Here is a 24765-nt window from a genome sequence, read left to right as displayed (position 1 = left end):
GAAAGGAATAAGTACATCTTGTAGAAAACCTTCCTTGTCCCTAGTGTATTTTAGAAGAAACTCAAAAGAAATGTAGTCAATGAATTTAAAACCCTTTCTGTTTAGAAGTATTTTATTAAGAGAGTAACACTCTTCCTTTAACTCATATTCATCAGGAAATTAGATTGCTATTTTATATGGATATTTGTACAAGCAAAGAAAATCACATACTCCTGATATTCTAAGAATTGCCTCTGAGACAGAAAACCACGATGCAAACAGGAAACATATAGATGTAATCTACTGTAATCTTTAAATACTGGGATTTGATGACCAGATGCCATTTAGCTAAACTGCATAATCTTACTAATAATTGATGATCACATATAGGTTACTATATTTCATAGGCATTTAAAAACATGTGCCTGGTTTTGGGGGTTAAATTGATATTTGGCAGAAAAGTGAGAAATATTTAAATTCTCCTTATGTTATTTTTAATTAATTAAGCTAAAACTTTTTTTAAAAGGTGCCACTGAAAAACTCAAAACAAACCTCTGAACCCTATTGTATCTTTTGTAGAAATTCCTAGTAATTAGGAATTTTTATCCACATCTTAGAAAAGGAAACATTTCTTCCCAGTTTGCTCTTAACCCGAGGATTGAAAATATTTTTTGTGTTAATTGACCCCTTTGTTACTTTTGGGTCATTCTGTGAGGCATTAATTGCACATACCACATGGTCAAACCTAGTGACTATGCTGATAACATGTTACAGGTTTTTGTTTGGCTTCTCAGGAAAGAAGCTATATACTTAAACTTTGGAGGTTTCTGGGAAACTACCCAATCTCCTATCCGCTGTGTGTGTCAAATGTCTTGCCCTACTGAAGGAATTTTCAGCCGTTTCCTATCTCTCAGCAAAGGAATGCTAGGCTTTTCTGCCATGCGGATGACCCCTCTCTGTCCATTGATACATATCCTGAACATACAGACACAGAATTAAGAAGGCACTTCCAGTAAACAGGTTAAAGGAAAGCAGGGAATACAGGAACAGAATCAACTGTAAAACACTATCCAAAGGTATTACAATCAATGATTACAGTGTAAGACCCGTGTTCCCTTCTGAAGACCTCTTTGAAAATGCCTCAATATATTTTATGTGCTTTTTCCCTTTGATGCAAGCATTGTTATTTCTATTATTTATAATTATTTTGATGTATAGTCATTATATATATTCACCACTCCAGTATCTTCCATGCAAATTCATAAAGAAGCACATTTTGTAATATACTTGCTTTAAACACAATGATTTTCAAAAAGTCATTTTTAAAAATTTCTAGGGAATCTGTAAGATAATGTTTTAGGATTGTGGGAGAAATGGTTAGCAGAGAAATTACACTGAAGTAGAAATGCACTATAATTATACCTCCATCACAGAATCCCAGAGGTGTTAGGAACAGGGTCATTAAAAAGAGGCTTCACGTCACTTTGCTAAGATACTGTAGTAGAAAGTTGGTATCTCCTAACAAACCAAATAGTATCTGAAGTTCAGAAATAAATTGTAATCTGAGAAGACATGTATTAATCTTTCAACATGTATTAAAAATTTACAGAAAGATATGTAAAAAAAAATTGATATTTTTTAAAGGTGTCCAGTAGGCAAAATGAATGAGACGTCTTTTTTCTCATTCCCCAGGCTACCTCATTTTGCTCCTCCCCACCCATTCTCTGTTGTAGAGAGCAATGCAGTGATAAAAGCACAAGTGCCAGGAGCGCCAGAGCGAGCTGGCTTCGTGCCCACGGGCGTACAGGGGAGACGGGTGTACTAGGGAGAAACTCTGTCCCTGCAGGTTTTGGATCATTGCTGTGTCCTTAGGAGGGAAGGGGTAACACAGCTGAAATACACACTGCAACTCCTGAGGGATTAAGTGCGTTTCCTTTGCTCTAAAGTTCAGAACTTTACAGTTTCTTTGTTTTGGAGTTCTCAGATTGCTTACTGATCTCCCTAGCACCTATGTCCTACCCACTGTGACCAGATGTATGTTACAGCAGCATTTGAACCTGAGTAGATTTGCCAGTTTTATTGCTCAACATGTGGTGTAACCTTTCCTTTTCAAGTATCATATCATTCTGCTGTGGAGTCCTAGATAAAGATGAATTTACTTATTTTTTGTCTTTTAAAAAATGTTCATGTTCTATTTTTTTTTTAAGTAATAGTATTTAAACTCTGTAGTATTCTGGGGAACTGTTTTAGAGATCAGCCTGTTGTCCTATTGTTTTATCACTGTTGATGTTGTCATAGTAAGCATGCCTATGTTGTTGCAGAAGGATCCACGAGAATTTATTAATATGGTAGTCTTGTGTCCATATAAGATTATATGAAGTTACACTAGTTGAGAAAAGATTTTCTCGTCTCTTAAGTTTAAAAGGTGTTTTTTTTTAATTTGCTAAATACTCTGTTCATATTAGTAGCCTTCAGTGGGCTTCCATGCATTTGTATGCTGTTCTTCAAAAGTGGCCTTCAGAATTAACTATTTTGAAAATGGTTTTTGCAAAGATAGAATTTTAGTTGGCAGCTGTTAGAGTAGAAATCCCTCTGGGCTTATTTGGAAGCTTTGGAGGGCTCTTAACCACAGGCTGGACACTCTGTTACTAAACATGCTGGCTAAAACACGGGCCCTATGCTTCATGTGTGTTAGGACAAGAGACTGTTTTCTTTTTTCTAGCTGCTAATCTGGGCCAAAGTCAGATATACCTTTGGGAGGCATGGGGGGTTTGGACGAGGGCTGGGGCTGGGGGAAGTTAAGCATGTGTCCGTGTAAATGGGAGTGATACAGATAGGGCTACATATACTACGGAGAAAAGTGGTCAGTGATGGACCAGGTTTCCTAACAGGTGAGAGAAATCACCAGCACAGAGGGAGAGACTAGTCCTAGGTAGGAGGGAAGGGAGGGAGGTTGCACCTTTCAATAAGGGTGAAAGTAGGAAATGGAGAGAGTGTCCTGTTAGAAATGTCAGTGTGCAACAAGCATTGTGTACTGAAGGGAGAGAGTGGAAAGAGGGGAGACGCCAGTTGCTTGAGTAAAGCAGTCTGGAAGACCTCCTTGTGCCACAGAGCAGATGGAATTGACTACGGAGGCACAGTAAGATCATGGGGGATGCTAAGAGTCTGTTTGAAATTGGCGGGTGTGGACTTGCAGTGAATCCCCTCGTCCCGTGTGGTTGTGTTTCCAGCACAGCTGCTCTGCTCAGGCATAGAGGGATAGGAGAATGGGCCCTCCGGTAGGTCCTGAGGTCATTACAGTTGAGGCAGAAGTTCCATGACAGGTCTGTACCGGCAGGGCGAGCAGATGCGAGGAACTGACAGCTGTCCCTGAGGACCTGGAAGGCAGTTCCAAATGCTTAGGGAGGAACGTGGAGTGTGGAGATGGCCAGGGCTTTTGCAAGGAGCCTTACGAGTCCCACTAGAGCACTGAACTTTGTTCCTTGAGCAGTGGGCAGCCGCTGAAGGATATTATGCTGGGAGCTAACATGACCAGGTTTGTATCTGAAAAGACCCTTTTTAGTGCTATGTGAATAATTGCTAGGAGAGAATCAGTACCTGTGGTAGGAGGTTGAAGGCTGTGGTAATCTAGGCAAAATAAAACAGTAGCCTAAATTAAGGAAGTGGCCCTGAGGGTGGGGCATATATGAGAAATACTTGGATCAAAATTTTGTCTTCCTGTGATTCTTTTTGGGAAAAAAAAATGGTTATGATTGGCTAATTAGTTACTGTTAGTTTTACACTAAATCTGTTTAGTAATTATTAGTTAAATTAAAGGTTTGTATTTGTATCATTCAAGTAGGATTTTTATTACCTTTTTCATAAGTAGAAAACACATGATCTTTATAGACAATTGTAAAATACCAAAAAGTAAAGTCATAAATCGCCCCATGTGTCTCTAGACCCAGAGACAAATATTATAAATATTTTGATGTATTTCCTTCCATCTTTTTTCAGAAAGCAACGTTACAAATTGAGATTTCTCTGGCAGGAGAGAGGGTGACCTAGAGCATCATTTCTGAAGCTAGTCAAAGCTAGTGTGACTTTTTGTTTTTATTGTAGAATGTGGCACTTTGAGCCTCTATTAAGTGCTGTGTGACCTTTTAGACCTTTTTGTTATTTTTCTTAAATGGCAAAGCCTTAAAATACAGCTTAATGAGAGATGGCTTGAGTAAGGTGTTCAGAGGAGAACATTGACCCAGTCACCACATGAGGTTGAAAAGCCACTTCTGATGAATGCTGGAGCACACATACACTCATTATTTCAAACGCCTCTTGGGGAAAAATCAGAGGGAACGAGTCTTACTTAATTTGTTTATTCTAGGTATGGCAGTAGACCCTTGGTGACGACCAGAGAGTCATGACTGGCTGGGTATCTTAACTGATCTGTAAGCTGAAAGTAATGGCATGTGGGCTCCTGCTGGATAAGGGGCCTCTCTGGTGCTTTATTTATTTTTTTAATCATCCCTTTTAACTTGGTCTGAGATCAATTGAGACATTACCTTGGACCTTGGAAGCCATGAGCCATACTGGAATGACAAACACTTGCTGACAGCTCTGAGAAGATAAATGGAAAAACAAACCCCAACAAGGCTCTCATGTTTGTTTTTCTACTGAACCTTTAGAAGAATGTTGCTCTCATTGTTTAGCATAGGGAGAGAAAAAGTTGCACCTTGTTATCAAAGTCAATATTTTCTGAGCCTGACTTACAAACACCTCTAGAATACATCTCCTTTTTGCATATAATTGATCAAAGTCAGAATAGGACGTTCATCACTTGGCCAAGTTATATTTCTACCCAGCTTTGGTATCTCATTTTAGCTCACAAAATTCACATACTGTCTGTTACAAGGATTAGTAAGTGTATTTTTTATCTGAGCATCATCTCTTTGGAGTAATAATAATTGCTAACATAAAAGCATGATATAAATGTGACTGAGGAAAAAATGGTCCATTTACTACTCCGTTAAACTGAACTATTACATTGATTCCCAAACTGATTATGAGACAAAGATTAATATAAATTGTTTATTATGTCTTTATTGATTAATGCCTTTCAGATACTTAAACTAGGATACCCTTTCTACCATAGGCAAGTCATTTTATACATGTGACATGTGAAATGAAAGATCTAGGGTTGGTAGTTTTATGTTATAATTTCACTGCATCTGTCTGCCTAACATCTTCCTACTTCCTTCCAGTAATAGATGTTTTGTTTCATGTAGAGAAAATAATACCTGTGTTTGAATGGGCTACTGTGTCATTGTCTCTCTCCACCAGCACCTTCTCTGTGCTCATGAAATAGTGACCTTATCCCCTGCCATGATGATTCATGGCCATGATGGTTCTGGACTTTTCTTTTGGAACGATCCGGAAATAACCTTTGTGTGAGGATTGCTGGAGGTTGAGAGTCTGGGGCTGCCAGTGCCATTCACCTGCTTCACAGAAAAAGCCTGCATGCAGAATACATACCCCAGGAAGATTCCAGAGCCAGAGCCACATCAGATAGCACATTTGACACCAAATCCAGTAATTCCTAAAGCAGGTACCACCCTGTTGTAAGAGACAAAGCCTCAGTTTTCTTTGAACTAGTTTGAGCTGTGTTTCTACCATTTGCAACCCCGAGATTAATATAACAGATCATAGGATTGCTGGAGGGCAAGAGATGTGAGGGAGTGTACGACTGAGTGGAAGGAAGACAGTGAGGTAGGGAACCCTAGGAAAAGAATTCTGAAAGATTGATGGACTTTTTTGAGGAGAAGAGACTGAGATAAAAACTTCTTTTGAAAATGAACATAGAAAATAAGTTACTTACTGAAAGAAAAAGCAGGTATTATTCACTTCTTTGCAATGCATTGCTTTAATATGACATTGTTACAATCTTCATGTATTAGGATATTGGAGGCAAGAGGTACAGACCCATGGAGGGTTGACTTAAACAGGAAAATGCAGAGTGCAACTTGGGGTAACATGACACAAGGAATCAATGTTGGGTCTCTCCTCCACTTCCCTTGTGTCCTATTCCACAGCCACAGGCCAACGTATGAGAAAGGAGCGTACATTCCTGGGCTTTCGTTTATCAAATCTCAAGGAAAGACCCTCACAGGCTGCCAGCGTTACACGAAGTGGGGGAGCATATGAGAAGGGGCACAACAGTGTCTTCCAAAGGTTGGTAACACTGCATTTGTATTTTATTTCAACACGTGTTGCTGGAGTTTTACTTCACTGCTGCAGCAGCTGCTGGGCCCAACTGAAATGAGAGCATAATGAAAAAAAATATAAAGCACAGGGAAAAGATGTGAGTAGATTAAGCAGCTATAGTTCAAAAGTGTTTAAATTTATCATCTCAGTATACTTACTGTGCTGATGTTTTAAAAATGCAGTTTAAATATCTGAACCAAAGCAGTAAACCTAACTGAAAGGCATTGTACAAAACGTCTGTAAAACAGAATACAGTAGCATAATGACTCTGATCTCTTGGCGTTGGGAGGAATTGTTGAGGCCTCACTGAAATGATCCACAAGTCTTGGTTAGCATAGTGTTTCTACCCCAATGTTGCTTGTCCAATAAATTTTAGCATTCATAGGTGTCAAAAGCTGGTGCCGAGTTATGGCACCCCTGAGTTCAGTTGCTACATTCTAGACCTCAGTTCCCAGCTTTGGATGGCTGACTTGCCAGAAACATAGAAAAGATAATATCTTTCTTCATCCAGATGAAATAATTCATTACAATTCCTAAACTAAGGATATGTGTGTGCACATGTACATGCTTACACACTCACACACACAGACTGGAGAACTGCCAAAGCAGTTATTTATACAAGAGTTTCTATGTTATATTAGATAACACCTTACCAGTATTTCAATAACATGATTTGTAATTGGATTCCTCATTAGTCCTGTGAAATTAAATTAACAGGTCATATAGGGGTGATTATTTCAAATAACTGTAAAATGTGTTTGAGTTTTATGGAAGGGAGGGAGTATGAACAGACAACATTTTAATTATATAACTAGAACTGATTGAATAAAGAATATAGACTCTAATAAGCAAAGAACTTTTTAACGCTTATAAATATTCATTTAAAAATGAATGTAGTGCAGTCCACAAATACACATTTACTTGCACTGATGGTTCATTTAATAAATTATTTCAGTGCCTGTTTGCATAGTTCTCTTTAAGAATTATGAATTCATATATCTCAGGGACCCTCTTACCTAGACCATTAGATAAAATGAACATATTGAAAAGCTAAATACCTGTAAATAGCAGCACTGTTTTAAGTAATAGAGAAGAAGCCTGTATCAATTAGGATTTGACAGAATGTCAGAACCACTATGAGTTGATATAAGGGATATATTATAGGGATTAGACCAGATGCAGTCCTGGGAATAAAGCAACTGTATGTCCATTGCCCTTGTACCCAGTGTGGGCCTGAGGGAAGCGAGGCTATGGTCAGGCTATAGAAGACAGCAAGAGCAACCTGGAATCCACAAGGATGAACTGAAACTCATGAGACCAAACTGGGACACCTGACTGCCTCTTGCCTCTTCCAAGCCTGCAGCTCTGATTATGCAGGTGACCTGCAGAAGAGCTGGTGCGCTTCACCAGGGAACAGCACAGCCCTGGTGCCAGGTTATGAGAAGTGGGCAGAAATTGGCTACCTCCATGGAGGTCTGGCAGGGCTGGAGAAGCTGCAGGCGGGAAGACAAACCGACAGACCCACAGCAGCTGTGTGTGAGCTGCAGCAGTGCCCACCCTCACACCACCTGCCAAGTGTGGACATGACTGCTACTTCATCTCCACCTCCCAGGTCTCCTGGGAGCTTCTATGGCAGTCCCTTACCTACAACCACACAAGAAGGGCATTCCAGGCAGCACAGATACAGGTCAGCGAAACTGCCACACACACAGCCATCACAGTTCACCCCCCTCAGCTTGGCGTTTGGATGCTGGTCTCAGTCATAGTTGGCTTCAAAACAAGGCAATAACAAAACTGTGTTTATGCCAAACATGGTGAAATTGTCCCTACAACCCAAAGTTCACTAACCCACTCCCCTACGAGGATTCAGAGTTCCTTTATTTATCTTTGAGTGGCGGTCATTTATCTTCAAGTTGAATCATGTCCTCCTTGATACTGTGTGACTTGAGTGCTCATTAATGCTATTAACATATGTTCAGTGGTAGAAGAATGGGGGAGAAATAAAAAATTCGGTTGATGTACACAAATATATTTATATCACAATAAGAAAAAATACTCAGAACTATTATATGCCTTGTTTCTGCAACTGGTTGCAGGGACATAGCTGGTATTTATAGCTTCTTTCTTCTAACCATTCCATATTCCTGTGTCCTCAGCAAGCACCTGGGATGGTTGTAGTTCTTGCCATATGAGATGACCCAACACTTAGTTCTTGACGGTCTGGAACTGGAACTCTTACACACTGATGGTAGGAATGTACTTCATGAAACAGCTTGACAATTTCTTAAATTGCTTAAACACCTATCTACTATATGATTCACTGCAGTGTGTTTATCTATGAGAAATAAAAGCCTATACCCAAACAAAAACTTGTACTCAGATATTCATAACAACTTCTTCATAATAGCCAAAAACTAGAAACAACTCAAATATCCATCAATAAGTGAATGGCTATCCAGACTGTGGCATTAGCCATATAATGGAATATCACTCACAAGAAAAAGGAATGCATGGTTGATACACTTAGTAATATGCTGAATAGCAAAATAATTACATCTATGAAAAAAAAAGACATATGATTCCATTTACATTAAAGTCTAGAAAGTTAAATAATGTGTAGGATCACAGTGTAGTCCAGTGGCTGCCTGAGGACGAGATGTGGACAGGTAGTTGGGGCTGGGGATGAGGCAACAACAGGTTGTGACAAAACTTTGGGAATGAGGTGTATGTGCAGTATGTTGATTGTGGTGACAGCTTCATGGGTGTATACATATGACAAAACTTAAAATGCATGCCGGCTACTGTATAGCAATTATGGCTCATTAAGCTAACAAAAGACTGAACTGAAAGATGGACAATCTATTTTTATTAACCAGCCAGAGTGACACTGTGGTGAGAAATCAAAAACAAATTTATTCACTAGGTCTGCTACCTTTTAAATGATTGTAATTCTTAACAAGTGTTTATTTGCATTATTTTGATTTCACCTAATGTGCAACCACACTTCCAAGTGGTTCAGAGAGGTGTCGTGGGGATTCAGAGGAGGGAGAGGTCATACTAAGTCAGATGTTTAGGCTTCAGTTCGGGTAGCTGACCTAGAAGTTAGTCTTGATGGAGCTGTGAAATTTGTTGGATGAAGATTTGGAGACTGTCAGGCTCACCAACAAGTGCAGACATAGGTGAGAAGTGAGCAGAAGCTCTTTACACACTGTGCTACAGGGCATCATGTACACTCTTTGTAAATCCTCCCAGCAACTTGGTTAGGTAAAAGAATTGTTCTCATTTGCTGCTGAGGAACCAAGGCTCCAGACACTAAATATTTTCTCCAGCCTCAGATTAGAGACTGTGCAAGTCTCCAGCTCCCACAGACACTTTACTGTGTTCATAAGACAGTGACAAGAGTGGCACAGAGATAGAAATAAACTGAGTGACAAGGTTGGAAATGGTGGGGTTAGATCAGGGATGGCTCTTGAACAATGTAACTTATAAACAGTTTGTACTTTCAAAATACATTGGGGAATGAACAGTGAGGAGACCATGAAACATTTCTGAGCAGGGAGTTTTATTATGATCTGTAGCAGTGGTGATAGTGGAGATGGGAACAGTAGTTTTGAGAGATACTATGAAGTCCAGATGATCAAGAGTTGGTGATGAGCTGAATTCAGGTGGCTAATGAATAGAAGACATCAAAGCCGATTCTAAAGATTATGATATGGGGTAAAAGAGAAAAAGAGATACCTGACTTTCATGGAAGTGTGTGGAGTACAGTTTGGGACATACTGAATTTGTGATTATATTAAAATATCCAAATGAAATATACCAGCACTCAAGCGACATTACAGAATTGGAGCTCAAGAGAAAGTCAGAGCTACAAGAGTAGTGGTTTTACTTGAAGCTATGAGAGTGAATGCAGAGGGTTAGGATCTTCCCCTTGGGCACCCTCTAACTGCATGTTAGAGGGTGAAGGCGGGTGTGGTGTCCTCTTCATCTCCACTCCCCTCCAACAGCCTGTTACCTGGGCCACTGCAGTCTGTTTCACCAAAACCACCCTCCAAGTGGCAGTTACAGTGGTCTATCCAAAATACATCTCCTGCACGGTAGTCCAGGCACGTTGAGTATGGCATGTGAAGCCATTCAGGAGCTGGCTCTTCACCTACCTCCAGATCTTCCACCAGCTGTCCGGCAACACCAACAGTAGTTCAATTTGTCATTATTAAATAGTAGTTAATTTGTGATTATTAAGCACCTTCTATAAGCCAGGCATTATACTATATATCAATATATTTTTAAGTCTTACATCAACCTTGCAAGTTGCAATATGACTGTCCTCATTTTACAATGAGGAAACTGGATTTCAGACACTAGTGAGCACTAAAGCTGAAATGTAACCCAGGTCGCTAACTGTGAATCCTACGCCCTAACGTCTGTGCTATGCTGAATTCTTTCCAGCTACTCAAGCACATCATGAAATTTCTGCGTCATGCCTTTCTGTATGCTTCCCCTTGTGTCTGAGTTTTCTTCGCTCCTCTCCAGTCCCCTTAGAGCCTCTGACTCCTGCTCAGTCCTTAAACCCATTTAAGAAGGCTTGGAGGGTATTTTCCCTGCCTTTCCTTCCTTCCCACCTGGTTCAGAGCCCATTATCTGGGCTCCTATAATTCTGTGCACATCTCTCATTGTCCTCTGCATGTTACTAAAATTACCTGGGTTCTAGCATCCTGGTCTTTCCGTTCAATTAGGGGTTGGCAAACATTTTTCTGTAATGGGCCAGATAGTGAATATTTTAGATTTCTGGACTTACCATCTGTGTCACAACTACCCAACTCTGCCATTACAGTGTAGAAGCAGCAATAACCAGATATAAACAAATGTAGCTGGATTCCAATAAAACTCTATATTTTTAGACACTGTAGTCTGACTTTCCTATAATTTCCACAAGTCACAAAATATTATTCATCTTTTGATTTATGTTTCCAATCATTTAAACAATGTAAAAACTATTAGCTTGTGTGTCATACAAAAAAACAGATGCAGGCTGGATGTGGCCCATTAGCTGCAGGTTGCTAATCCCTGCGTTAAGGTATGAACTTCTTGAAAGCAGGTACTGAATGAAATTGGCTCTTGTATCCCCACTGTATGGTATGTAGTAGTTGCAAAGGAAATTGTATTGACTAAATAATAAGCCTAAAGTGGGACACTGAGAGAATATAGATTAGGAGAACCACTAGCATATCCCAATCAAAAGAGGACTATGTAAAAGGAAAGGAATTTTTCTAAGGATTTATCCTGCAGGAATAATTGTACACATGTGCAGATACATGACACATGTTTGGGGGTATTTGTAATATGATGAAAAACATTCTGAATTCCTATATGGGATTGGTTTTATGGTATATCCATAAAGTGGAATATTCTGCAACTGGTAAGAGTAGCTGCCAGTTGCTTGCAACAGATCCATTGGAGAAAAAGCCCTAGAGAGTGAGCACTACAATCTCCTAACCTGAGAGTTTCCTCATGTAGTCACAGCTTCGAGTAGAGCAGGTGAGACCATATGGATTCCCTGACATTTAGTTTCTTACTCCATCAACAACTGCAATATTGGGCTTCAGTTGTACCCAAGAAGCTCAGAAAATCCAGACTCAGCGTACACTTTCTGTTGTGTTGCATGTGACGTGCTGAACATGTACAGCCCACCTTTACTAAGGATTCGCCATCAGAAGAATATCTGTTATTCTAACCCATATATATAATATAATATATACAATTATTCCCACATTGTGGGATTAGCAGTGGTCATTTTTGATGTGTGGTTTTATTTGAAGGGTCTGAGAACACCAGATGCCAGACCACTGGCTCAGTGGGCAACTGGACAGTCATCAGAGCCAGGGGTGAGACACTGGGGCTACTGAATGACTTGCTGTGGTTAACCCTGCCCAGAGCATTGTGAGGGATTACAGGAAGCTGAGATGAATGAGGGGAAGAGGAAATAATCTGATTAGAAGATGTCATTGTGTTTGGGGATATTAAAACATTGTTTAAAAAAAATAGTAAAGACACTCTTGTACCATAGGATAAGGGAAAATGAAACATATGTCAAACTTTTTGGAAAGTTAAGAACACAGTTTACCAGATGTCGTTGCCTGTAAGGATAAATTAAAAATTTCTCAAATAGTTCAGGATAAAATTTTCTTTCATTTTAACATTTACTTATTAGCTAGTACTAGGTGATTTTCAAAAGTACAATAGAATAAAGAAAATGTCCCTTTACTTATTTCAAGACTTTGCTTTTTAGTACTAAGTATTTTTTCTAACATTTATAGAATACCTAATGAGCACAACTCACTGTAGAGAGCTGTGGTTCTGTATGAAACCATGTAAGACGTGAGATCCTTACACTTGGATATTCTCAGACCAGACATTTCCAAAATCTGTTAAAAACATTTTTCTTGAAAAAAGTTTTCATTATCAAATAACTGGCTAAGTAATGTTATATTTCTCAGAGCCTTTATTATACTAATGGGGTTTGATCTTGGAATCATTCAGAGAGCAAGGACACCCACTATGAGAAAACAGGGAACTGCTGACGTGGATCTTGAATTAGTGTGTCGTCTACCAATTTGCTATTGTAGCCCATTTAATCAGAGGTGTTCTCAAATTATAACCTAATCACATCTGAGGGAAGCTCTGTTGTATCAAAAAAAGTGACAGACAGTTAAGTGACATTGATAACAAATTTAAGAACATGTGCAAAGGCTTTGGAAAGTGCATTTTGTTGATCCTCTGGACCTTGACTTTTAACATATAAACAGGAAACATTACATCATAAGGCGACCACACCAAGGTATCAGCCAGACTGGATTGCTTTGAGAGTAGAGGGGTTGCTGTTAATGTGGGGACCACAGGTTTTCCAGGCAGAGAGGGCTGGCTGGCTACCCTAGCCACAGTCTGACCTCACCAGTTGTGTACAGTTTCATCTGGGATCTTGACTTTAGTAGCCTATTTCCCAGGGTTGATTGGTTTTTGCTTGATTCACAGGCTTTGAGATAAAAGAAAGGTTTTGATATCACTTATAGCGTAATGCTTTAAACTTGAAACAGTGACTTTGAAGAATACAACTGTATGTTTAACCAATGGTTTTCAAAGTGCATGAAAGTGGAACTGTGTGTTTTCTTGACAGTTAATGCGTGTAATTTTTAAAAAGTGTCTCTCCCAGAGAATTTTCCTCCAAAGAGTACCCAGAGCATTACTTTGTACAACCAACAAAAATTGAAATGTACAGTGGAAAACATTGTATAACTAAAGCAGAAGAGAATTGTTTCATGTTACATTTAATGTTTTCTTTTTTCCATCTCTTTGCAGTTTTTTGAGGTGCCATTTGATTCAAACATGAATAGGACGAAGAACAGACCTCTAGTTCGTGGGCAGATCAGGTAAAATCAGGAATTTAAGTCTCTTACATTACAGAACAGTCATTTGCTTGTTCATCCTGAAGCATTTCCCAATCTTTTGCCTTGAGTTGTGAAGTGAAAATCACACAGCCCCAAAGGGACATGTCAGTGTGGACCCACAGTCCTTTTCAACCATTAACAAAATGTACTACAGAGCATTGAAAGTGGGTCTGAGATGGTGTGAGACTAACTCATGCAATAGATTTCTTTATTGAACCTAGTTTTGAGACATGGACTTGTTTTCACATAGAGTATCTAAAGATAAAAATATTCCATTAACACAGGTGATTTCAGATAAATCCATAGAGGGTTCTAGAAGAAAAGTATGTCTGAAGCCTTCTTTTACCAGATAAACTGATAATGTTCTTCCATGCTGAGTAAAGTACTGCCTCCATTACACTCCTTTCCACCAAATTCAATTAGGTAGAACTAAAAGGCATATAAATATTTTAATATCACTAATGGATAATAATTAAGCACTCTACTTCCTGGAGACATTGAAATTAGCATTTTGAAATACTTCTTTAAATACAATATCACAGGCTGAGAAAAATAAAAAGAGCCAAATAGTTTATACTAACTATTCTAAATCAGTGAATCCTCTTTTCATATTTGCAGGCAATGCGTTCTTAGAACGTAAAATTTACTGTGGTAACATTGGTTTGGTGGGTCGAATAATCACACATATTAAGTAAAATAATAAAGGAAACAAATGCAGATACAATCAGTTATCTATATAAAAATGGTTTTTAATATTAGCTATTGTTAGCTATTCAATAAATTTAAAATACCATTAATTGGAAAAGCAATAGAGCAGATGAAAATATGTAACAATAGACATTTCAGTATCTACTGACACCTTACTTTTTTGAAATATAAATAAAACTATCTGCTGTCTTAATGTTCAGAAAGTGTCAAAAGTACTTTTATTTAAGTACAGTAGGTTTAGAGGGTGAATGCAAAAATCTATAACCATCTCAGAAGCCTAAAAGCTGCTCCTGCCACCAGTCAGATCACAGGTAAGTTCTTATTAGGCATTTCTGTCCTCCGTGAAATTGTATTCTTCCTTAGAACCAAGGGAAATACAGGACTACCCAGGAAGTAGCCATTAGGCATAAGATGGTGATGCGATAAAGGCCTGTCATTCTTTTCGTAGTTCATCTTACTTGCCCAGTAGGGCGGTTTCCTGCAGAAAGCAAAGTCAGTATCAGTTCATCCAGGAGGCAGAATCGTCGTGACTGTGGTGGCTGGTATTGGAAGTGCCCGTCCTTTAAAGTCAAGCAGTACAGCACAGTTACCAGTCTTCTTAGACTTGTAACTTCATCCTTTGTTTGCAAGATGACCCAGGCAGTATCTCATTTATGGTAATAAACCTTAATTGCTACTTAAGAGGACAAATTATAGGCCTGAAAAAAATAATTTTATTTTTATAGTTAGGATGTATTTTATTATATAGGCACAAGGAGCTGTTATGTGTCTGTGGCAGAAATCTTGCACTGAGAATCCTAGTTTTAAAACAAAACTTTATCCTTGCCGGTCAGTGTTTATTAAAATTTAGTCAGTTATTATCTTCTACACAGATACTTTATAAGTGGGTGGCCTTAGAGGTGTAGTAGAAAGTCTTGTAGGCGACCCACCAACATTTATAGACTATTGGGCATTTTAAGTGCAAAGCCCACCTAGTTTATTTTGAAATTCTCTTTTTGGTACTTACCGCCCCATCTGATTTGAGCTGATATGCACTGTTGAATTTATTCAGCTTAATAGACTTAGTTTGTAACTTGGCGTGGAAAGTGTGAGTTCCTGTCATTGCCGACGGACAGCAGAATAGTAAATCTGGGAAGGAAATCCTTGAAAGTTTTTTGCTGATGACAGCTATTTCAGTCTTTGTATGGAGCTTGATTTCTCCCCATTCTAAAGACATACTATAAACATTTATGGAAAAAATGTACTTCATTAATCTTTTCAAGGGATTGCCATTCACATGGAAAATATTTAAGTGAAAAAAATTATATGTTTCCTGTGAACAAAGTTATATAAAGTGAACAAAATTATAAAAGGAGTTAAAGTAAATAGTAATATATAAGAGAACAAACATATGCCTAGACTAGTTGCTCTTTGATTTTGTGAAAGATCTAGGGAAATGCCCTGAAGGGACCCCTTGCTGGTGTGGACCTGTCAACACGGCTGTGCACATGCTTGGCTGTCATTCCCGGGGAGCAGGCTGGGTAGGTGCTTGGACGCTTTGGAAGCCGGGAGCGCACAGGGTGGGTGGGTGCTGGGCGCTTTACCAATTGAGTGCTTTTTGCGTGGGTAATTTGTTCTTTATTACAGAAAGGATTAAAGGTTTCCTAAGAATATTTTAGTAAAATAGGAGAAAGATGTAAAGAAAGTCAGGGCTTACAGAAAATAGAATATGGAATAAATGGAAAGATCTCAAGAACAGTTTATCAAATTCACATAGTAAATAAAATTAAGCTGTAAATTTCATCCTACATTTCCTGGGGAAATCACAGTTAAACTGTAATGATGAGCATTACAGGCATTATTTATGTTTTAATCTCCCCATAGCTCCATGAGATACATGATGTTAAATTCCCCTCAGTACTCAGATGAGAAAACTGAGGATCCAAGTATCACGAATAAGTGGCAGAACCAAAATTTGGCCTAGTCTGCTTGACTCCACGCCCTGAGTTTCTCGCCACTGCATGTAACTGTCTCTGTAAGTCTTCTTTTCCTAGAGAAGAAAACACCACACTAGGGAAATCAAACTTCTGCCTCTTAGTTCTTAAAAAGTAAGCAGGGATCCTTGGTGATGGTATAAGAAAAATATCCTCCGGATTTATAAAAAGGAAGCAGATCGCAGATTTCTAAGGCTTCTTGTGGTGCAAGCCGCACCAACAGGCAGCCCCCAGTGAGAACCATATAGAGCGTATGGCCTGGACACGAGTGGGGAGGCGAGTGGGGGTTTCGGGGTCGGAGGATGTGGGAGCTCTTGGCCAGACTGATTAGCCAAGGTTTTGTCTCTAGCAGTTCAGCCTGATGCAGGGGCTAAAATGAGACACTGAAAGGAAGAGCAGAGAAGGTGCCAGTGTTACAGGTGTATCAGGTGATACCTGGGATCAGAGAGATGATGGAGGGAAAGTGCTCTGCCACATGGAAAGAGTGCAAAGCAGGCCGCAGGTCGGTGACTGTTCACCCTGGTGTGGCCTGGACACTCCTGTTGTTCCCATACATTACTGATAGTGTCCCCTCTCACTGTCAGCAGTGTCCAGTTTGGATGATAACTGTGCCATCTGATATACAGGGGATGATGGTGTTGGTCTGATGTTCTAGAATTTCCTTAACTTTAAGGCTTTTTCCTACACATTCCAGTTGCTTATTTTGCCTCAAAGAGAAAAAAGCACATAAATGGAAAGTATGATGTATCTAAGTCAATTTGTGGGTAGACACTGTAATACAAACCTTTGTAGCTTTTTAAAAATGACACTCAATATCTTTATTTTCTTTTAAATCAGAAACTGTGAATAAAGTCCACTGACTTGTTTGGACCTTTCTGGCAAAAGTGTCATGTTGTGCGGAGGGAGTTGACTTAGAGCTCCCTTTGATCCCTGGCAGAGAACACACCTCATTCATGGATCGGGGGGTCGCCCTGAAGGGTGAGCAAACCCAGTGACGACACTGCATCTGCAAAGCCAGTCATTAGTGAAGGTCCACATCAGAGAAGGCCGCCTTCTTATTAGAAAGTCAGATTCAATATAAGCCACTTCTCACTTGGTACCTGGAGAAAGTTAATTTGCAATTTTTTAAAAGTTTAGATAATAGAAAATGTCTCAGTCTTCAGGTACTTTTCATATGGTAATCATAGGCTAGTAAAAAAATGTTACATAACTGATGATAAGCTTGGGCAAGTCACTCAGTCTTTCCACCATGCCTTGACATGTGGGGATCATAATTCTGACCTTGTTCATCTCATACATAGCATTGTTGTGAGGATAACAGTATAATCCAGAAAATCATGTAAGTTGGAGTGCATTGTTGGAGGAGCAGATTTAAAACTAGAGAAATACAGAGTTGTTTGCTGAACTGTCATCTGTTTTCAGAATTTGCTTTAAAATAGAAGTATTTCAATACTTATCAGGCAATAATTTAAAGAAGAGATTCGGATTAGTGCCAAGGAATAGAAAAGGACTTGGCAAATAAAAGAACTAGGACAGTGAAAGTTGTGTGTTTTACGATCACGCTTCAGTGGCCCAGCCACGTTGGAAAGTAGTCGGTGGCAGGTTTCAAACTTCACTCAGATCACCATCCTCAGGACACGCTTATAGAGAATGGTGGCCCTAGTGAGAAGTGTGCTAGGTGCTAGGGTCACAAAGATGTGAATGACATGGTCTGTTCTCTTAGAGTCCACTGAGGACACAGCAGTGCACGTGCCCGAGGACACTAAGAGGTGACAAAGGGACAGTTCTGGCAGCAAGTGTGTATTCGGGTTTTGCCTCCTAGCAGACATGTGCTAGATACCAAAGGCGCAGTGGTAAATACTACAGTAGGTGCACGCCTGAGTGAGGTGGGAATGAAAGAGGGGAGCCCAACCCCCGCTGAGGAGGCCCAGGGGCCTTGGGAGGGACGTCTGGGGGCTGAGCAAGAAGTGCGTTTCTGCCCAGGCTCCTCTTCTTCTGTTCCCCCTGGCTGTTCCTTTGTCGTGCCCGTTAGCCTCTGTGTGTCCCTCTTTCCCTTGGGCACTCCACTCACACTACCTCCAGCCTGGATCGCTCTCCAGAGACTGGACCCTTTGAAAATACCAGTCCTCATTTTCTCTCCCAAACTGTCTCCTTAGACACTGTTGCCTCACATTCCATAGTGGGGTGCCCCGAAGTCCTTCTGGACCTTCTTGTTCTGCTCCCTTCATCTGTTCATCCCACAGACAGCGCCTTTCCAGCCTGGAAGTTGCCCTGGAGCCTGCTCTGCCCCCCACGGTAGTCCAGACCACCACCAGGCATGCGTGGGCAAGGACCACAGTGGCTCTACCTTCTCTCTAACTCTCTTTCCATCTGTCTTCCCCTCAGTGGCAAATAGGTTTTCCTTAAGTCATCTCATTGGTTTCTGGCTTAAAACCTTTTGAAGTCTTCTAAGTATATTTGAGGAAGAAATACTTGCTTTCAGTTCTTAACTGTGTCACACAAGGCCTTTCAGACACTGACCATTGCCCCCTGTGTGCACCTTTTTTCATTCGTCCTTTTATGTTATATCGTGACAACGTGGAGCTGCTGGGTTTTTGCTGAAAGCCATGCTTTCTCTCATCTCTGCCAGGTGTGCTGACCTTGCCCTTTCAGTACCTGGTAGAGCAGTACTTCCTCCCGGGGGGGATAGTGCTCCTGAACTCTGGGGAGGTGGCATTGGACGGTGGCCTTGACGCTTTCCTTGTGCTGCGCACCCTGTCACAGCACTGCTTGTTAGCACACTGTGTACTAGTTCCTGGTGCTTCTTTCTCTGTTACATTGGGGGCTCTTCTAAGACAAAGACTGAGTCTTCCATCTGTTTATCTCCAGTGCCTAAGACCATTTATGTAACATGTATTTCCCACTGCCCAATATGTGCTAAAGCACCATTTTCAGTGCTCTGATAGAGCAGTGAACAAAACAAAATCCATAACATGGGAGTGTGCATTCTAGCCATCGCGTCTGGCAGATCAGTGTCGCTTAGCAAGGTAAGGGTGAATGGACAGGCAGGAGATGACGGACAGGTGTTGGAGACGTAGAAATGACCCTGCAGTGAGGAAAATACAGAAGTGAATAGGACTACGTGACATGTGCCATCAAGGCAGGGAGGAGGCCCTGTGACAGGAGCAGAGAATCACGAGAGAGAGCATAAAAGCTGGAGAGGGAGGCTACAGCCCTGGCCTGACAAACTGACTGCACAGGCAGAGAGTCAGCCAAGACTATACCAGGCAAGGTGGGCGTGGTGAGCTGCAGTACCAAGGGGGTGGTGCAAAACTTGCTTAAGAATTTAAAAAAATGCCCGGGCTGGACTTAGAGTGAAGGGTTTGTGTAGGAAAACAGTGAGGAGGTAAAGCAGGGGTGGTGGGGGACGTCGAGGAGATGTTCCTGCCACACTGAGTTGCGAGCACTGTTGTGCAGGAATTGGACCATGGGCTGCATGGCTCTGGTGTTGTGCAGGAATTAGACCATGGGCTGCATGGCTTTGGAGCTTCTAATTAGTACAAGGCAAAAAAGGAAGAAAAGGCATAGGGATTGGGAAGCAAGAAATAATCTTTTTATTCACAGACAATGGAAAATTGTTTACATGGAAAATTCAAGCACATCTATGAGAAAGCTGCTGGAATTAATAAGTGAACTTAGCCAGGGCACCAGATACAAAATCCAAAGTAGGAGTTGCTCTTCTAACATAGCATGAGCTGTGAAATTGGGCTGGGTAGAAAATTCTTACTTTAAACACAGAAAGCACAAACCATAAGAGAAGAAGTGGGTAAATTAGACTTCCATCAAAATTTTTTTTTAATTCTGCTCCTTGAACACTTACAGAAAGGAAAAGATAAACCACAGAGTTGGGAGTATTTGCAGACATGATCTGATAAAGGAGTTGTATCCAGAATATATAAAGAATCCTTATATATGAAGCTCAATAACAAGAAAACAATCCAGTTAGAAAAATGAACCAAAGATTTAAACACTTCACTAAAGAGGAGATACAAATGTCAGATGCACATAAAAAGATTTTCAACATCATTAGTCATTAGGGAAGATGCAAATTAAACCACAGTGAGGTACCACTATGTACCTGTTAGAATGGCCCAACATTTTAAAAAATAATACCAAGTGCTGGCAAGGATGTAGAATGGCCGGAATTCTCATGTATTGCTCATATGAATGCAAAATGGTACAAGGACCAGAAAACAGTTTGGCAGATTCCTATAAACAAACATTACCATACAACCCCCTCCTGTGTATGTGGAAACATTGTCCACATAAAGACTTGTATATGAACGTGTGTAACTATTTAATTCCACATTACTGAAAACAGACTGAATGCCCCTCAGCTGGTGAATGGATATGTGCAGTGACAAGGATAAATTTCTAAAGCATTGGAGTGAAAGAAGACAGACACAAAAGGCTACACATTCTGTGTTTCCGTATTCTTGACATTTTGGAAAGCCAAAACTGTAGGGACATAAATCAGATCATTGGGGGACCAGGCTAAGAGGTACAGACTAATTACAGAGGGGCGTGAAGGGACTTTTTAGGGTGATAGAAATGTTGTATATCTTGATTGTGGTGGTGTTTACACGGTTGTTTATCTTCTTCAGGACTCAGAACTAAGTGTACACCTGAATTTTAGTGCATGTGAAACTACTGTATGTCTTAGACTGGATTTTCAGAGCATTTGGTTTTCCCTGAGGACCATATTGATGTAGATTGTAGAGCTTTAGGGTAGATTTGGGATCCCACTGCCTGAACTCAAATCCAGCCCCTTTGCCTGTACCTGCTGCATCCTCTCCTGTAGACTGGGGATAATGCCCTAACCCCATAGAGTTGTATGAGAATGTGACTGTCCTTGTAAACAGACAGTGAGCATAGCACTGTTGCCAGCTGGCCATTGCTGCTTTTTCATCAGTCATGTGCTGGACATCTCTGCGTGCTGGCCCCTGGCTAACTGCTGGGTTGGGACTGGGGTGAACCAGGTCCAGTGAGGGAGGCAGATGGTGAACCAGGAGCAAATAAACTCTAAGAGGTTCCTCCAGGTAGTCATCTGGTGCAGAAAAGAAGCAACCAGAGTGCTAATATAGAACGGTTGGTGGAGACCACCTTAGAGAGGTGAGGGCATGCTGCTCATGAGGAAGTGACATTTGCATTGAGAGCTAAAGGATGGGGAGCCAGAGACCAGGAGGCATCGGGGGTGAAGGGAGCAGCAAGCGCAGACCCCAGGCAGCCACAGTGTGCCTGACACAATGAATGGACAGGAGGGCAGTGTGGGCAGGCAGAGTGGTGTGAGATGAAGTCAGAAGTATGCCTGTGTTCTGTGTGCAGTGGGAAGCCAGAAATGAGTCATTAGTATGGGATTGGTGTGACCAGATTTACGTTTTTTAAAAGAACTCCTCAGAATGAATGTAGGGTCACAGGAGTGAGCAGAGGGACCTGTTGCAGGGCGAGGGGTGAGTTGATGATCCGAGTGGTCGCAGAAGAGGTGATGTTTTGCTGTTGCTTGGTTCAGAATTTAGGCTGGCCACCAGTGCCTCCAGTTTCAACTAAATGGTGTCTGTTTTTCAAAGCCTTCCCCTCTTTCCTGTGGCTCCCTGGTCTCTCCCAGATGAACCCTGCCCGTCCCTGCCTGCCTGCTTTTGCTCCTGCAGCTCCTCTCTACCTGCCTTCCCCTTTTACTCTGCTCTGCAACTTTCATTTGTCCCTCTACCAATGTCTCTCTCCTGTCTGCATGTTACCCCCCTTACACAAGTTCTTCAGCTCTTTACACAGATGCTGCATGATTCCCTCTAAGCAGATAGCAGAGAGGCGGCAGCCCCAGGGTGTCCTGTTCAATCCTCACAGCCACACACACAAATACACAACTCAGAGTCATTGGGCATTTGGGTAAATAGGGAGCTCAGTGCTCAGACAGAATGGAGTAAACCCAGCAGAGAAACAGCCCTTAGCCTCAGCCATCTCTTCTCCGCTGAGACTCATCTTCAAGGCCCAGCCATCTAAACATAGCTGTTTCTTTTCTTCCCTCTGTTAGTTTAACTCAGTGAGCCTGAAACTTTAGTGGACATAGTCATTACTTTTCATAACTATACTTGCATAACCTTGCATGTACTTCATGGGATGACTTCAGGAGATCTTGAAGGATAATTTCGAGTGCAATATATTTTCACCTTAGGGCTGACCTAAATAAACTTCAGCTCTATCGTGTTTCAAGAATGAAAACCCAGCCAGCCCTCTTGCACCTTCGGTTGCCAGTCTTAGTATGTTTGCCTTCGTTTTTACTGACCTGCCACTGTTTGTCTGCATTGTTTCAGATGAAGGATAAAGTGACACTGAATATAATTAATAAGTGATGAATAGTAAGATAATTGTTTTTGAAATGGTCCATTACAGTATAAACAGACCCTTTGCATTTTAAGCAACAGTTCTCTGTAATTTTTTTAAGAATCAAAGGGGAAAATCTGTACAACACAAATACCATTTAACAAGAACAGGGGAGCCATGGAGCGGGCAGCTGCGGGCTCCGCCCCCAGCAGCTCTGCCATCTGGGTCAGGACGCGGTGGCCGCGGTGCTGGACCTCAGGACCTGCGGGCTCGGGGACCACTGCCGCCCGCCGCTTCCCTTGCGCCCGCTTCGCCCGCAGGTCCCCGGTCCCCAGCCACGAACTACAGGGAAACCACAGCGAGCACAGTAACAAAAAAAAAGAAATGCCTCATTCCACCAACAAAGAGCTGATCCTTGGCATCATGGTGGGAACTACTGGAATCAGCTTGCTGCTTCTGTGGTACCACAAGGTTCGCAAACCAAGGATAGCAATGAATTTACCTAAGTTTCTTTCTCTGGGTAATACATTTGGTTCGATGACTTTGCAAGATGAACATGGCCAAGGAACAGCAGCCATCTTTCAAGGAAGGCAACTTCAGATATTGGAGAAGTTAAATGAATTACTGACAAATATAGAAGAACTCAAAAAGGAGATCAGAGTTCTTGAAGAAGCCATCCCAAAGCTGGAGGAATATATCCAAGGCGAACTTGAAGGAAAGGTAACTGTCCGTAAGGTAAGTCCTCAGCACAGAGCTAGAAAAAGAAGACTTGCCACGGCTCAAAATTCAGCAACAAGTAATAGTTCAGAGGAAGCAGAAAGTGAAGGAGGGTATATTACAGCTAATACTGACACAGAAGAACAGAATTTTCCAGTCTCAAGCATTTAACACACATGTGCAAGAATTAAATTTAGATGTCCTTCTTCAGAAAGCAGATAAACTTATGTATGAACGAGTCTAGCAAGATGGAGAGTTTTGAACTACTTTGTGACCACAAAGAAAAGTTTAGAGATGAAATAGAGTTTATTTGGCGGTTTGCTCGTGCTTATGGAGACATGTATGAGCTATCTACAGATACTCAAGAAAAGAAACATTATGCTAATATTGGAAAGACATTAGGTGAAAAGCTATTACTAGAGCACCCATGAACGGATATTGTCATCTGTGGTATGCTGTTTTGTGTAGCTATATGTCTGAGTTTGAAGGCTTACAAAACAAAATCAACTATGGACATCGCTTCAAGGAACATCTAGAGAAAGCAATTGAATTTTTACCTGAGGAACCCTTTTTGTATTACCTGAAGGGAAGATACTGTTATACTGTCTCAAAACTGAGCTGGATTGAAAAAAAAATGGGTGCTACTCTGGAAAAATACCATCCTCAACTATACAAGAAGCTTTACAAAATTTCCTTAAGTGTTATGTCAATCTTGAGCAAATCAGTGATGCTGAGAAGTTCTGTAATCTGGCAGTGTTGCCTCCATGTGTAACCAAAGAGGATAAAGATGCACAGAAAGAAGCGAAAAAAATAAGTACTTCCTTGAAAAGATAAATAAAAGAACTTACTCTTCAACAAATCAGATGTGGTCTATCTACTAAGATTTAAACTTAAACTAATCAAAGCTGTGCTTTTTATTTTGTTTTCTTTTTGATGTAAGGGTAATGTGCTAAAATTTGAAGGTAAAACCATGTTTCTGCAGAATGCATTCCACTTGCAGCACTAGAGAACTAACTCTGTTACTTGGAGAAATCTATTCCCTATAATGTCAGTACAAAATGATCTTTAAACATGTATGCTTTATATTTTTCCTATCAATAAACTATAGTCTTCAGAATATTTCTTCAAATAAAATATTTAAATCAAAAAAAAATCTATGTAATTACGTTATTATTTGTTTCATTTCCCCAAGGAAAGTACAGAGGACAGTACTTTTAATTGTCTCTTTATTGTCTACATAAAATGCCAATTCTGTATGTCTAAGGTATTACTTAGAATAAAACAGTTAAAAAGAACCATTGTCTTTCTTACCAGCTGTTTGGGAAAATACTGCTCTTCCTGTTCTC

General features: G+C 40.6%; 1 protein-coding gene and 1 pseudogene across 2 annotated transcripts in view; both read left to right on the top strand.

Annotated features, from left to right (window-relative positions):
• Positions 1-24765, top strand: part of COX10 (cytochrome c oxidase assembly factor heme A:farnesyltransferase COX10) — a 135735-nt gene that overhangs the window by 82384 nt on the left and 28586 nt on the right. For both annotated transcript variants that reach the window (XM_037001405.2, XM_073234757.1), the window contains one exon: positions 13576-13646. In XM_037001405.2, the coding sequence (XP_036857300.1) occupies positions 13576-13646 (71 nt within the window). The remainder of the gene's footprint in view (positions 1-13575; positions 13647-24765) is intronic.
• LOC108385363 (regulator of microtubule dynamics protein 2 pseudogene) lies at positions 16070-24631 on the top strand (annotated as a pseudogene).

Source organism: Manis javanica, chromosome 4 (assembly GCF_040802235.1).
Source record: "Manis javanica isolate MJ-LG chromosome 4, MJ_LKY, whole genome shotgun sequence".
Taxonomy (NCBI): Eukaryota; Metazoa; Chordata; class Mammalia; order Pholidota; family Manidae; genus Manis; species Manis javanica.
Note: the sequence above shows the minus strand (reverse complement) of the source record. Positions and strands in the feature narration are given on the sequence as shown.